Source organism: Leptonychotes weddellii, chromosome 2 (assembly GCF_054177405.1).
Source record: "Leptonychotes weddellii isolate Sample4059 chromosome 2, ASM5417740v2, whole genome shotgun sequence".
NCBI classification, from domain to species: domain Eukaryota; kingdom Metazoa; phylum Chordata; class Mammalia; order Carnivora; family Phocidae; genus Leptonychotes; species Leptonychotes weddellii.
Window position 1 is genome coordinate 33261733 of NC_138370.1, and position 16109 is coordinate 33277841.

The following is a 16109-nucleotide window of genomic DNA, read 5'->3' on the forward strand; positions in this document are numbered from 1 at the left end:
AAGTTGTGTTTCTCAAGGAATTTTTCCATTTCCCATCTAAATTGTTGAATTTATTGGCATAAAGTTATTAATAATTTATTCTCTTAATGTCCTTTTGATTTCAGTAGGATCTGTAGTGACATTCCTTCTTTCATTCCTGCTATCGGTAACTTGTGCTCACTTTCTCATCAATCTTGTTAGGAGTTTATCAATTTTTCTCAAAAAAACAACGTTTAGCTTTTCTAATTTCCTCTATTTCACTGATTTCTGTCCTTGTTATTTCCTGTCTTCTACTTTCTTTGGGTTTCATTTGTTTATCTTTTTCTAACCTCTAATGTGGAAACTTAGAACCCTGACAGTGAATCTTTCTTCCATTCTTATATAAGCATTACAACTAAATTTATGTAGTTTTTCAAGCAATGTGCTACTTGAGGTAAAGCTCAAAATAGCCTGAGAGGAAAATGCTAGGAGACACTTCTTAACTAAGAATCATCTGCAAGTTTTCTGAGAATTGGTAAAGATAGGAAAAGGAGTTCATGGATATTCTTCAGAGATAAAACTCAGGAAGTGAAGAGAACTTTTGAAGAAAGACAGATTTACAGCTGCTTATGAAATCAGTGCCAAGGACAAGCTTGGCAAGGGATTAACTTTTTATACAGTTTGTCAAACCCCTCAGATCACACAGTATTATTTCATCAGGAATCTTCAAAGAATTTCCCGGCCTTGGGTCCTAGAGCCATATTTACAAAATAAGAATAAAACTTGTCACTGTACCTTTTCTAAATTTGGGCTTTATTTTTGAGGGTTCCTCCTGTGATTTGCCTCCATCTTGAATGGGGAGTACCATGTAGCACATCAAATCAAGGACTTTTTCACATGTCATCTAAAGAAGATCAGATGAAAAAGCACCAATCTGAAATTTTCTCATTGAAAGCAAATCAACAGAATACTAATATGTGTAGCAGACAACTGGGCAATGTGTGTACATGGAGGGCTGTAGCACTACCTCAAGACTCTATGAGATCATTACTGTCTGCTCAACAGCAAATGTAGAAAAAGTAACTGAGATTGAATCGAGGTACTAGATCTTTGGGGGAATAATAACTCATGCTTTGCTATTAAAACAAAAGAACAAAAATTAAAAATTAGTTGAGTATTAACTAAACTACCAACGTGTTTAACAGCACAGTGGCCCGTCCTAAAGACATTTACTAACTCAATGAATAGAAAATACTACTCAACTGAATAGAAAAATCAACAAAATGGGGACACAAAGTACAGAACTACATGGTATAATACAGAGCATAATTTAAAATGAAGGAGAAACATACACAGGCTAAACTAGCTGGAAAAGGTTCAGATAGGAAGGTTACCCTTATCTCAACCTTAAAGGGAGGGAAGAATTTGGAATGTGGAAAAGAGATAAAAGGGTTTTCAGAGGAGAGAAAGATGTAGGGAGGGGCTGGGTACTGTTTAGGTGATTAGGTGAGGGGAAGGAAGGCGTGGTTTAGGAAATAACACAGACAAAACCGGTCTGATGCAGTGCTTGTGCGGAGGGAAGCCTCAAGGGCCACACTGAGCAGGCTGCTCTTGATCCACAGAGTGAGCCATTACCTTCGGTCTACCTGTTCAAATTCTAGTAACAGCTAGATTCCATTTGGGGAGTGTGTTCTATGCATCTAGCACAACCTTCTTATTATCCCTATTTTACAGATGAGGAAGTGGAGGGTTAAACCTATGCTTCCCACCCTTTTTTGTGTCTTGGCGCATTCAGAAAATACTTGTAAGGCTGCTCAGAGCTGGCAGCACTAACCTGGGGGCTCTAGCTGCCTCAAGCCACAGCTAACTGAGAGCGTCGGTATCTTCGCACATCCAGAACCCACCTAGGCCATAGGGTTGTGAAACTCCAGCTTTAAGAGCTTGACAGCTTGGTAGTTAACTTGAACACTGGAGTTAGATAGCTCACTGAGGTAACTTGCCCCAGGTCACAGAGCTAGTGAGTGGTGGGGCCATGATGTATTCTCCAGGGTCATATGCCCAACTCCAGCCAATCTTTTCTGTAATTTCTTCCTTGACTACATGGACCCTGGTGAAAACACCCTTTCCTGAATGCCTACTGTGCATATGTCAGGGCCATACCACTTAGTATTTGATTTTTAACTGTTTTCTATAAATACTTGCACTTTTCTCTGTAACTCAAATTACATGTCCTGAATCAGGGATCCCCCATTCCCCATACCCTGCTTATATCTCCACCCCCAGCACATGGTTCAACTCTGGGCACTGAGGAAGTCAATATTTCAGTTAAGTGGAACAATGACAACAATCTTGTAGAAAGCAATGACCATAACTTAGAGATGGAAAAAGATTATCGGCAAAAATCTCAGTTCAGAGCCATGGATTAGAGTGGTGGCAAAGGAAATAAAAGGCACTACACCAAAGATATTAGCTTCATACTGGAAGAATCAAAATGATTAGCCAGAGTTAAGAGTCAACCATGACTTGAGAGTTTTACATCTAAGGGCCAGAGAACAAAGGAAACTCACATCTGGATACACTGGGTCTGAGCTGAAGACAGACAGCTGAAGGCAGCTGAGATTCAGGAAGCAGGTTAAGGGGTGCCTGGGTGGCTCAGTCGTTAAGCATCTGCCTTCGGCTCAGGTCATGATCCCAGGGTCCTGGGATTGAGCCCCACGTCGGGCTCCCTGCTCGGCAGGAAGCCTGCTTCTCCCTCTCCCACTCCCCCTGCTTGTGTTCCTGCTCTTGCTATCTCTCTCTCTCTGTCAAATAAATAAGTAAAATCTTAAAAAAAAAAAAAAAAGGAAGCAGGTTAAGTGAGAAACTAAGGATGTAGGCCTAATAATGATCAGCTTTGACTGAAGCCCTCAAAGAGAAGGAGTCTGCCCAGCTTGATTAAATCTGTTTATTTTATATTCCCTAATATGATGCTGAACAGCAGTGCCTTGTGTAGCTCTCTAATTCTATACAATATATGGGTATCTGCGTGGATAAATATGTGCTCTCAAGTTTTCAGGAGGAATTCACTGAAACTTAGAATTAGGTACCTGATAATTACATAAATGATGACAGAAAAGTATTTTCAATTTTCAATGCACAAACTTTACGTGCTCTTGAATTCTTTCCTCCTAAATGTCATCATAGCAAATTATAAATCATATTTCAAAGTTGAAGTTTAAAAACTTTATTCAGGGTTACTAATCACAAAGTAATTAACATATAGAAAGATAAGAAGAAATTAGAGTTTGTGTGTTAAATTGTGGCCTTGAATTTATACTGTATGAAGAATAAAGAATGTGCTTATCATTTTCATTGAATTCAAACATTTATTAAGTATCAAAGCTGTGCAGACCCCTGTGGTAGGTGCTATGAGAGAATCGAAGGTAAAGCACATGGTCTCCACCCTGTGGTAGAAGGGGCTCACAATCACAGAGGAAACAGACTTGCTTACATATCTGCTCCTACAACACCCCTATGAGGTGTCATCATCATGTAAAAAGAGAATTTGAGGCTCAGATAGCTAATGGAAATCCTCCATTTCCCACTTAGGAAATGCCTCTTCTGTCCAAGTACAATAGGACTGATTCTGCTCTAAAGGGATTCCAGATAAGAAAGTAAAGAATAAAAGAAACCATCCTCCAACAAAATGGAAAAGGAACAGGAAATCTGAAAAGTACCAAAGCCTAATTTCAGGGAAGCTATAACTAAAGAGAAAACTAAGCAAAACAAAATTATCAAGATTTTTACCAGCAGATTAGGTGATAAAATCTAGGCAGAAAATCCTATTTCAACTAAACATGCACTGAATTAAAAGGCCACTCTAGGAAAAGAGGAAGCCCCCGGGTAGCTGAGTGCATCTGAGGGTCCCTGGGCCAGGTGCACACTACTCACCCTGTACTCCCCTAGAGCAAAGTGGCAGGTTGCCAGCTGGATGAGCGCCCTCTGATGCTCCAGCGTCCCCTGTCCTGTGATCTGTGGCTGAGGAAGCGACCCCTGGAGAGCTGCTAGATGATGCAGGCTGGCTATTGCTTTTTTATATTGGCCCTAAGAAAGACATAACAGCAAGGAGGTGAAAAACACTGCCGTTAAAAAAAAAAATCTCCAGAGTTGGGGTGCCACAGTCGATTAAGCACCTGACTCTTGGTTTTGGCTCAGGTTGTGATCTCAGGGTTGTGAGATCAAGCTCCGAGTCGGGCTTCGTGTTCAGTGTGGAGTCTGCTTAAGACTCTCTCCCTCTGCCTCTGCCCCTCCCCCATGCTCTCTCTCAAATAAATAAATAAATAAATAAAAATCGCCAGAGTTAATTAAGCAACTACAAATAAAGTAGCTCTGTTTGATCATCTGAGGAGGAAAAAGGAGACTTAGCAATAATCAAACCAACTTATTTAAAGCTAGGTGGAGGGTTCTCTATAGAGGTACTTCATATGTACAAAGATTTTTCTTTCTGGTCTTAATTCTTTTTTTTTAAAGTTTATTTATTTATTTATTTTTAATTATCTCTACACCCAACATGGGGATTGAACTCACGACCCCGAGATGAAGAGTCGCATGCTCTACTGATTAAGCCAGCCAGGCACCCTGGGTCTTAAGTCTTAAGACTAAATAAAATAACACAAGCTTTGGATAAAACACATTTTGGATATACCATTTCTTATAAATATTTTACTACTCATACCATTTCTCCTTTATGTAGGATGGAAGCAGCAACCTGTCTGTTTCGACAACAGAGGTTGGAAGCTCTGCATCCTCTTAGGGAATTATTAGCTCTCTCCATTCCAGGCATAAGTAGCTCAAGAACAGTGGGGCAGGGCAGAAGGACTCCATCAGAGTAGAGAGAAGGAGGGGCGAGAAGTTGTCATCTTTTATTGAAAAGTAAAAATCTTACTTTCACAGAGGGGTGTGGCTGGACATATTAAAAGTAACACAGAAGAGGTGGCCTTGTCATTTTGGGTTTTTTTTGAGATGAAAGTGGACCATAATCCTTCTGCCACTGAAGACAGAACATGTCTTCAGAGCATTACTAGTCTACAGAAGGAACATACACATCCTGCATGCTATAGTCGGTTCACAGTAATAATCATCTTATACAGAGTAACTTAAAATATACATCACTCTACCTGATAGATGATCATATCAGTGAGGAAGATTCTTAACCAAAGCCAAGTATCTGTCTTCCACGCCAAACAAATTCTTGTAAATTCTGAGAATTCAAAAGCAAATTTACCAAAAACATGTTAACATAGAAGCAGAAAACAAAACAAACCCAGCAAAACAACAGAGACAAACTTCCAAAAAATGGGTAACTATCGACTTTGATTTCTAAAACAATGGTCTAGAATTTTAATTAGATAGTAAAGTTAGAATATCATACTTATCAGTAATCCACAAGCAGTATTTTTATTAGGCCCCAACATATACTAAGCACACACCATGTCCTGAGAGCTGTTCAACCTCATTTATCTTGTAAATTATTTTGCTCTCCTCAGAAAAAGATATTGTTTTATTTTCACCCAGCTCAGAAAACAAAGATACAAGGTAAGAGTTTTACTCATTATTTATTTATTTTAAATATATTTTTTAAGATTTTATTTATTTATTTGACAGACAGAGAAACAGTGAAAGAGGGAACACAATCAAGGGGCGTGAGAGAGGGAGAAGCAGGCTCCTTGCCGAGCAGGGAGCCCGATGCAGGGCTTGATCCCAGGACCCTGGGACCATGACCTGAGCCGAACGCAGACGCTTAATGACTGAGCCACTCAGGCACCCTTTTACTCATTTTTTAAAAAGTCAAGTTATAACTAAAGGAAAACTCCCCCTTACCCCCAAAGGTCACATACATGTTTACAATTCTAGATGTGACCGGGAGAGATGGAATGATGCTCTATCTACCTAGAAAAAAATGACATGACACTTCTGACCAAGGGTTCTGTACAGGCACGTGACAGAAGCAGGCCCAAGGATGAAGGTCCACTGGCCAGAAGGAAAATAAAAATACACTGTTGATTCCAAAGCAGAGTAAAAATCCATGGCTTAGCAACGTGCTAGTAATTTCTAAGTAATGTTGAAATACTTAATAGTTGTAAAACTCCCTGTAGATTTAGGTCTGTTCTCAAAGGAAAACAGGCTTTCTGTAGGGTGAGTTTTTCAGGCAATAGAGTTAATGCAGATAAAAATAGCATTACCTTTTGTATGCTTAGCTACACGTGACCTAAGGAAGATACAAGGCAGACAGAACAACTAAAAATACAAAACAAACCCAGCAAGAAAAAGAAAGGAGGCCAGAAATACAAATGTTAAAAGATCAAAAACTCTCCCTCAAACTCCACCCCGACTCTAATTATAATAAACACTCAGAGTAGAAGCTAAGATGTAAATGATCATTTGAATTTTTTTTTGATCATTTGGATATTAATCACTGATTAATGTCCTGCTCAAGAAAGATCCTATAAACTGTGTGAACTACTGTAAGCAATTTAGCTCTAAGTGTCTTGCTGTTCCAAGCAGAATGCTTTTTTAAGCACACTGATTTTACGTAACACATTAAACAGCACTAATACGACAAGCATGTTCTTACCCTTGTCAAGGAATTCCAGGGAGTAGAGCAACTCCCAGCTCTCCCTGGCTAGCTTAAAGCTCTCAAGCACTTCAATGGAGTTAGCAAGCTCTGCTTTATTGACTACGATGTGACGATTCCTTCCTTTTGCTGAACAGTCTTCGTCGTCTGAACTCTGCTTAGAGAAGGTGAAGAAGGTAATTAACTTAGTCATATACAGGTGACCCGTCAACAACACAGGTTTGAACTACACAGAGCCGTTGACATATGGATTTTTTACAGTCCAGCACTGTAAATGTACTTCTCTTCCTTATGATTGTCTTAATAACTTTTCCTTTTCTCCAGCTTACTGTGTTGCGAGAATACAGTATATAATACATAGAACGTGCCAAATATAGGGTAATCAACTATTTACGTTATCAGTAAGGCTTCTGGTCAACAGTAGGCTATTGGTAGTTAAGTTTTGGGGGAGTCAAAAGTTATACACAGATTTATGACTGTGCAGGGTGGGGTAGGTTGGTGCCCCTACCTCCATGTTGTTCAAGGGTCAACTGTACTTGGAGGTTGTTATGTTTATTACCGCCAATTCTGATTACTGTATGGATTTTATATCAAAGGATACTACCATGAGGATAGTTTCACTCTCACACATTCAATTTTTACCTTAAAAACTAAGCTTATGTTTTTCTGATGATAAATTCTAAGCTTATGTTGGCTTCTAAGTAAAGCCATGGAGTTAAAACTTCCAATAGTTTAAAAACGTATCAATGTTATAAAAGCCCCCAATTAGATTCTTACAGATACAGCTTACATGGCATATGTTTTATCGTTCATTTTTTTTTAGTATGTGAAATAATTTAATTTGCTTCCAAATAAGTTTATCATGTAGAGGAATTAAAATTAAAGCCCAAATGCCCTAAGAATCAGAGAAATGACTCTTCCTAATCTTTTGTTCCCTATATATAACTTCTCCCACTCCAACCCTCTCTAGCTCTGCTCCCCCAATGCAAGGTGTCGGCCAGGAATTACATTTGCCTGCACTTATCTATTAAGGCCTTCTGTAGTTTATAATAAAGAACCCTACACTTTTCTTGCTCTTCATCTCAAGAAATATAAAGCCAAAGAGAGGTCTCAGAGAACTGCAACTATTTAAGTGCCAGTGAGCATGGTCAGACATTTTGCCAAAAACTAGTAAAGGTAAAACAGCTCCACTTAATTTTATTTTGCTGAGAATTTCTTGACTCTTATTATCCCTACGTTACTTTACTAACTTAATGACCCAAATTAAATTCTCCCTACAGATTTTCACACCACTATGCTGATTCAAAAATATGTACAAATATTTCAGCTGAAAGCTCCATTCCTCAAGCTGATCTCAGAAAAAATAAGCACCTCCCTCCCACTACCCACCTTTCTCCCCCCACTTTCACAGCCTGGTATTCTCCTGCCAGTCCTTGATGTTTGGGGGACCCCCCCGCCCCGCTCACTCTATTTAGCTACCATATTCTTATCCTCCCCCAATAATGACACATACCCAGATCCCTTTCACAATCAAAACCTGTTAGGTATCCTACTTCATCAGGGTCCAGTTCCTTGCCACGTGTTGCCAATCTAATAGGATATACTAACATGAGTGGGGTATTCACTGTTGCAATTTTATAGAAAACATTCCTGCCTCAAAACAGGATTGGGAGTTTATGGAAGGGACCTCAGGTGTGGTGAGAGTAGTTTCCAAATAGTTTCTATAATTCAGAGAAATTGATTTTGAAATGCAAAAGTACACTCTGAAGTTCTGGGCGGATGCTGTAAGTGAGAACCCTGACTATAGCATGTGTGGGTGGAGAACAGGTTGCCCACAGGAGAGGACAGTCCCCCAGCTCCAGCCACTGGCATGTCACGTGAGCCAGGGAATCAGGCTGCGTGGAGAACGTACGCCTGTCTGAAATGGGCAGCCTCCATCTGGCCCCAGCTGTGGGCCAGCATCAGGGGCCAGTGTATCAGATATTCCAATTCTTAAAGAAGTCAGACATCTCGATTGTTGTGAGAAATCTCCCAATTTTTAGATGTTCGGTTATTAAAAGAAGCAAAACACAATGAGTAAAACAAGATGAATCTATAAGCTGAGCTTTATGTCCTCTGCTGTGAGGGCTCAAACAGACATGGCTGGACTCACGGCAGGTCGGGGGCAGACTGTGGGATAGAATGAAAACCAGGAAAAATCAGTTAATGGAGTAAAAACAAAAACAGATGGAAACCCAGGTTGGTTGGAGGGCCAGAGTATGAGAGCAGGGCCTGCTAGATGACACATGAGAGGTGAGAAACAGGAGGAACCAGAGAGCCAGAGGGTTTAAACAGCTATGCCATGGCCCGGACGACAAGGCTGAGGGAAGAGTGGGGGTTCACTCATTCACCAGCTGTGGCTCAGGCACTGTCCAGATGTCCAGGGTACAAGACGGACAATGTCCTTGGCCCCACAGAGCTTGTACAGAACTAAGAGGGAGACACAGACATGGCTGGACTCGCAAATGAAGAAACAAGAAAATAGCAATAGGGGCTATACAGAATTAAAGTAGACTAATAGAGAAAACTGGATGGGTATTTCGAGGAGGCCTCAGAGGGAGAAATGTCCACGCTGAGAGCTGTGACAAGGACACAGCCTGGCAGAGAGACGTACTCCAACCTCAGGGCACAGCTCGGGGGTAGAGATCCAGGGGCAGAAAGGGGCTCAGAGCGCGGGAGGTGCAGAGAGGCCAGTGTGTCTGGGGCACGCAAAGGCTTGCTCAGTAATGGCTTTGAAGCCAATGTGAAGAGCATGACGGGAAGACACTGGAGGTAGTAAAGCAGGGGAGTAATGTCTGATTCAGGTCTTAAAAACCTCACTAAAGCTGCTGGGTAGAGAAGAGACGGTAGGGAGCAAGGGTGCAAGCAGGGAGACAAGAGGACATCCCTGATGACGTATGAAAGACTGGGATGGCTTGGACAGGGAGCACGTGGTGGGGACGGAGAGAAACAGACGGATGGAGCCACGTTATTTATACTGATTTGTATGGGACATGTCACTGCTTTGAGTTAAAACTAGTATTGGATGACCTATTATCCACACAGCAAGAAGGGTGTCTATGGTCTTAATGTGAAGTACCTGGATAAACCACACACTCACGGAAACCAGAAGGGAGAGCTAATGAGTGACCCCACCTGGGAATGTCAGGAGAGAAGGAGGAGCTACCCAGCAGCCTTAGTGATCTTTTTAAAACATGAATCAGAGAGCACCTGGGAAAGCCTGGTTAGCAGAGTTCTCAACCTGGGATTCATGCCTGGATTTCAAAGCATCTTTCAACCTTGGAAATTATTTGTGAAATCGTGCATGTGTGCATTTTTCTGTGGGAGGAAACAAAGGAGTTTATCAGAAGGTTTAATAACCTCACAAGCCTTCAGAAAGTCTTCGTCTTCCCTGCTCCATTCTATATTATACAGTACAATTTACAAGGACATCAGATTGAACTGATTTTAAGGCACATCTCTCCTCACGCCCACGTCTAGTGAATGTAACTCAGGGGCTGAAGAAGCGGTAAGGGGACTGACAGGAGGAGAGGAGAGGGGACAGAAAGTGGGTGAGACTCTTGGCTCCCCTGTGGTATTTCACCTGGAGCAGGGGTTAGCCAACTATGACCTGCAGACCAAATCCTGTTTTTGTAAATAAAGTTTTACTGGAACACGGCCACCTCATTTGTTTACTATTGTCTATGGCTATTTTTTGTACTGTAACAGCAGAGCTGAGTAGCTGCAACAGAGACTGTTGGGCCTGTAAAGCCTACACTATTTCCTGGCCCTTCACAGAAAAAGTTTGCTGATTCCTGACCTAGAGCACCCTCACTGTCATATTGTTACAGGCTGGGCCTCCACGAAAGCTATCACTGAAAGGAATCCTCTGCTTTAAAATAAGTTTAGAAATAACTTGTTCTGCCCAGGCCTGCTGCTTGGTCCCATCAGAAGACCAATGGTTCTTCATGTTCTCTGGCCTTCCACATCTTTGTGCAAACTGTCTTTTCTTCACAAAATCCACCCTCCAATTCCAAATGACAAAACTGCTACATCCTTCAAGGCTGATTTCAAATGCTGACCTCCTCCATGAAACCTTTCCAACATCTCCCCTTGGCTTGTAATGACTTCCTAGCCAGAACACCTCGGCCCTTTCCATTCTGAGGCCAGGGCTCAGCACAGCACCCTGCCTAGATGTTCAATGTAGTTCACCTGGCTCTGCTTTTCACCTTTAATTGAAGCCATTCAGTCACGACAGGTAGAACTAACTTATACCAGGCTTTCTCAACATCGGCCTTTTGAGCTGGACAACTCTTTGTTGTGGGGCTGTCCCATGCATTGTAGTACTGTTCACAGCACCCTGGCCTCTACATGGGAGACAGTCACAGCAACTCCTCCCCACCAAGCCGTGGAAATCAAAAAGTGTCCTTAGACACTGCCAAATGTCCCTGGGGGGCAAAATCACCTCCAGTTGAGAACTGCTCATTTACATTAATTATAATTAAAAGACCTAAGCTTTATCAATGTAGCTCCAAAGCTGTATTTTACATTCATTTCCAGCAAACCACAAACACATAATCTGTTAATAATCATATCTGAAAGGATTACCATGGTTTTTTCTCTTCCCTCAGCTAGTTTCCTCTTTTTATGTATATGTTTGTTACGATCAATTTCTATATCACCATACACATTTGATACATCCTCAAGAAGAACCAGTGGAACTTGGCTTGGGGCATTAGGACCTATGGATGGGGGAAAACACCAACACTTAAAAATGAGGCAAGGAAAATAAAACTTAATATCAGGTGGAAGTTTACTCAGCTGTCATTTGAAAATACAGGTCATTAAAAAGTATGTTCAGTGTGATCCCAGTTAGGCAGACAAACAAGTATACATGAATAGGAAAAAAGACTGTACAGATATACACGAGATTATTAATAAAGGTTCTTTCTCAATGACAGATTACAAGTGAAAGTTCCTTCTCTATATTTGTTCTTATGTAACTACAAATTTTTCATAATGATCATGAATCATATTAGCCAAAAACTCAAGACTATGAAGTTATATGTATAATATCTTACAGCTATAAATTCCAAACAAAATCTAAATATATGAAAGACTATAAGGTAATACACAAAAATGAGAGCTGTATTGTACTGGATGGGTAGGTGATTTCATTCTTTTACCTTTCTATTTTTCACATTTTTTACAATTTATATGCAAAAATGTTATTTAAAAAAAATCTTTGTTTAATGCAAAGCCTTTGTGAAATCTACTTCAGTACTTTGCTACATCTGCTTTTTCAAAATAGAAGCATTAAATATCTGTATTTAGTTTCACAGTACCACTACATCCTTTAAAATATAAATTTAATTAATTAATTAATCAAGTGGGCTCCATGCCCAGCGTGGAGCCCAAATGCATGGCTTGATCTCACAACCATGAGATTAAGACCTGAGCGCAGATCAACAGTTTGACACTTGACCAACTGAGCCACCCAGGCACCCCGACATAGAAATTTTAAATGAAAACATACTTACATAAAAACTACCAACAACTTAAAAAAAGCACTGGTGTCACCCCACAATGATTTGGATCCAAGAACAATGTTAAGGTAAACATTTTATTTTGGGAGACTCTAGAATTCTTTAACCAACCTTGGAATAGAGATGGTTGTATGCTGTTGACATACTGGAATGCATTCTTAAAGAAGACCAACATAGTTGAATAAACCACTTGGTTTTTATATTTTGCATGAGCTTCATTATCAAAGTTGTTCATGTATCTGCAGAGATCCTTCATTCTATGCAAAATATCACCATAGCTTCTGAAAGATGAAGGATGATAAAAAGTATTTAATTATTCGGCTTATCAGCAAAAGGTCTAGAGAAAAGCCCCAAAAGAAGCGTGACCTTTACCAAATGTAGCTGGAGGCATGGGTAATTCCCCTTCTGAATTACAGCAGTGATCAGACCACTATTTCAGGACAGAGACATGACAAAGTAGCTACTCTTTCCTCTGAATGACAAAGAGTGCTTCAAGCTCAACAGCATCTTACAAGTTCATACTTCCGTTGGGAATCTTTTAATAAAGTGAAAAACCACCCTCTTTTGCATAAATACCAAGGTTATAGAAGTTGACCAAAGAAAAGTATATCTATACATTATATGCTTCTTAAGAAAGTGTTTTTGTTTTTAAAAATCCTGAGATTACAGTATCAGGAGGCTTGCTAAGCAATTCTAGAAATGAACAATTTTTTACCGTCTTCCTTTATCCATCTGCCATTCACATCTCATTCCAACAACATTTAAAATCTTAAACAACCTCTCCCAAGGGTCCACAATCTGGGATGATTTTTCAGTCAGCCCTTCTATTATGTACTTCTGAGAGCTCCGTTTGCTAGGTGACATTAAATCAGATGCTTCTTGGGCACCTGGGAAATGAGAAAAAAGAATCCTATAATTAATCTTACTATTTACTATGTATATAGTACTTGACAGAGAAAGACAAAGTCTGAATCCCTATTCAAAAGGCAAGAGCAGAGGGGCGCCTGGGTGGCTCAGTCGTTAAGCGTCTGCCTTTGGCTCAGGTCATGATCCCAGAGTCCTGGAATCGAGCCCCTCATCGGGCTCCCTGCTCAGCAGTGAGTCTGCTTCTCCCTTTTCCTCTGCCCCTCTGCCTGCTTGTGCTCTCTCTCTCTCTCAAATAAATAAATAAAAATATATTTTAGGGGCGTCTGGGTGGCTCAGTCGGTTAAGCCACTGCCTTCGGCTCAGGTCATGATCCTGGAGTCCCGGGATCAAGTCCCGCATCGGGCTCCCTGCTGAGCAGGGAGTCTGCTTCTCCCTCTGACCCTCCTCCCTCTCATGCTCTCTGTCTCTCATTCTCTCTCTCGCAAATAAATAAAATCTAAAAAAAAAAAAAAATATATATATATATATTTTAAATAATCCTAGGGGCGCCTGGGTTGCCCAGTCGTTAAGCGTCTGCCTTCGGCTCAGGTCATGATCCCAGGGTCCTGGGATCGAGCCCTACATCGGGCTCCCTGCTCCGCGGGAAGCCTGCTTCTCCCTCTCCCACTCCACCTGCTTGTATTCCCTCTCTCGCTGTGTCTCTGTCAAATAAATAAATAAAATCTTTAAAAATATATATATAAAAAAGGCAAGAGCACAGAATCCCAACACATTGTGTGTTTTGTTGAAGGACCCACAACTGGCTACTGGTATAGCAAGAAATGACCTTTGAGCTGTGGTACATGTATGAAGCTCAGGACCCTAATATTATGGTTCAGCAAGCTGACTGTTTCAAAGTGTATAACTGGTTCCAGAAAAGTCTTATTTCTTACCTGCAGTATTTTTTTCCAGGAACCATCTTGGTACGCATCCAGAGAATAATCAGAACGATGAGGGATTTTTGAGTTTGCAATTTACTAAAGTCTGTATAAATAAAATTGCAGGGTATTCTCACTTACCTTGATGCTGACTCTCTATTTGAGTAGACCTAGTGACATAATTGATATAAAATTCAGCTGCTTTGTTCAAGTACTTATATAATAAATTGGCAGGCAATCGGACATCATGGTTGTTAATTATTAGAGGAAGGACATCACAAACTGTTGAAGAGGAAAAATAAGAAAAAAACAATTAAGTTGTCTGTCTACCCTACAATTCTGATAGAAACAAAATTTATTTTAGAGTTCACTTTATGTAGTATCTAAAATACATAGGGAAAGGGGTGCCTGGGTGGCTCAGATGGTTAAGCATCTGCCTTCGGCTCAGGTCATGATCCCAGGGTCCTGGGATTGAGCCCTGCATCAGGCTCCCTGCTCGGCAGCGGGAAGCCTACTTCTCCCTCTCCCACTCCCCCTGCTTGTGTTCCCTCTCTCGCTGTCTCTCTCTCTGTCAAATAAATAGAATCTATAAAAAAAATAAATAAAATAAAATACATAGGGAAAAAACCTTTATGGCCCATTTATTTAAAAATTGCAGTGCACAGGGACACTAGTGGATGGAGTGAGCAAGGAAATACACAAGCAGATTTTACATTATGGGTAAGGGTCCAGTTCTTACACTGGGTGACAGTTCAGATGTTTATTATTATGCCTCATACTTGAATATATTATTACACATATTCTTTCAGAGGAATCAAATGTTATGTAATAAAAATTTAGAAGTTGTTTATTTTTTTATCTTTTTTAAAAAAGATTTTATTTATTTGACAGAGAGAGACACAGCGAGAGAGGGAACACAAGCAGGGGGGAGTGGGAGAGGGAGAAGCAGGCTTCCCGTGGAGCAGGGAGCCCGATGCGGGGCTTGATCCCAGGACTCTGGGATCATGACCTGAGCTGAAAGCAGACACTCAACAACTGAGCCACCCAGGCGCCCCGAAGTTGTTTATTTTTTTTATATAAGATTTTATTTATTTGCCAGAGAGTGAGTGAAAGAGGGAGAGTGTGCGCACAAGTAGGGGGAGGGGCAGAGGCAGAGGAAGGAGGCTCCCTGCTGAGCAAGGAGCCTGATGCGGGACTTAATCCCAGGACCCTGGGATCATGACCTGAGCCAAAGGCAGACGCTTAACTGACTGAGCCACCCAGGGGTCCCTAGAAGTTGTTTAAATGCTTTTTGGACTAAAAAAATAAACAAGGATTTAAATTTCATAATATGAAACGTTCCTTTGCTTTCCACAAATGACCTTATCCCTGAAATGATACTTACTCTGCCATATTCTTACATAAGGAATTAATACAAAATACAATTTTTCTTTTTTTTTTTTTTAAAGATTTTATTTATTTATTTGACAGAGAGAGACACAGCAAGAGAGGGAACACAAGCAGGGGGAGTGGGAGAGGGAGAAGCAGGCATCCCGCGGAGCAGGGAGCCCGACGTGAGGCTCAATCCCAGGACCCTGGGATCATGACCTGAGCCGAAGGCAGACACTTAATGACTGAGCCACCTAGGCACCCACAAAATACAATTTTTCTTACCAAATAATTTTCTAAAGCAGTTAACAGGAGATTCTTGTTCTTCAATAGTTTCAGCCTCTAATAATGCTTCCCCAAGGCCAACCTGTTTCAAAATACAGTTAATCATTTAAACGTGTTACAGTTTAAGATGTCAGAATTACATAAAGAAATGGCTTTTTAAATTTAACAACCAGCTTGTATACGCAAACTTCCTCAAGAAACAAATATTCTCATTTTAAGGACTAGAAAACAAAATATATCAGCAACACAGCTCAGAAGGAAACCCCAAATTCACCTGACCACTGACTACTCTGTCTTGGTTATTCTCCTCTGAACTAGCAAAATTAAAACGTTAAAATGTGGGGCGCCTGGGTGGCTCAGTTGGTTAAGCGACTGCCTTCGGCTCAGGTCATGATCCTGGAGTCCCGGGATCGAGTCCCGCATCGGGCTCCCTGCTCGGCAGGGAGTCTGCTTCTCCCTCTGACCCTCCTCCCTCTCATGCTCTCTGTCTCTCATTCTCTCTCTCAAATAAATAAATAAAATCTTTAAAAAAAAAAA

At 40.8% G+C, this 16109-nt stretch overlaps 1 protein-coding gene across 6 annotated transcripts in view; it reads right to left on the bottom strand.

Moving 5' to 3' along the window:
* LOC102741580 (integrator complex subunit 10) overlaps nucleotides 1-15918 on the bottom strand; it is a 63771-nt gene extending 47853 nt beyond the window's left edge. For 2 of the 6 annotated variants that reach the window (XR_014141634.1, XM_031030222.2), the window contains exons 1-9: nucleotides 15573-15873; nucleotides 14061-14201; nucleotides 12851-13022; nucleotides 12247-12416; nucleotides 11198-11331; nucleotides 6572-6728; nucleotides 5115-5197; nucleotides 3889-4041; nucleotides 754-862 (exon numbers count right to left, since the gene is read on the bottom strand). Coding sequence is in view for 5 of the 6 variants with exons in the window: in XM_031030222.2 (XP_030886082.1) it covers nucleotides 754-862; nucleotides 3889-4041; nucleotides 5115-5197; nucleotides 6572-6728; nucleotides 11198-11331; nucleotides 12247-12416; nucleotides 12851-13022; nucleotides 14061-14201; nucleotides 15573-15678 (1225 nt within the window). In the remaining variant the exon portion in view is untranslated. Of the gene's footprint in view, nucleotides 1-753; nucleotides 863-3888; nucleotides 4042-5114; nucleotides 5198-6571; nucleotides 6729-11197; nucleotides 11332-12246; nucleotides 12417-12850; nucleotides 13023-14060; nucleotides 14202-15572 lie in introns of all 6 variants that reach the window. The other 4 variants (XM_031030226.2, XM_031030227.2, XM_031030223.2 and 1 more) reach the window with 4 other exon arrangements.
* Between the last annotated feature and the right edge of the window lie 191 nt (nucleotides 15919-16109).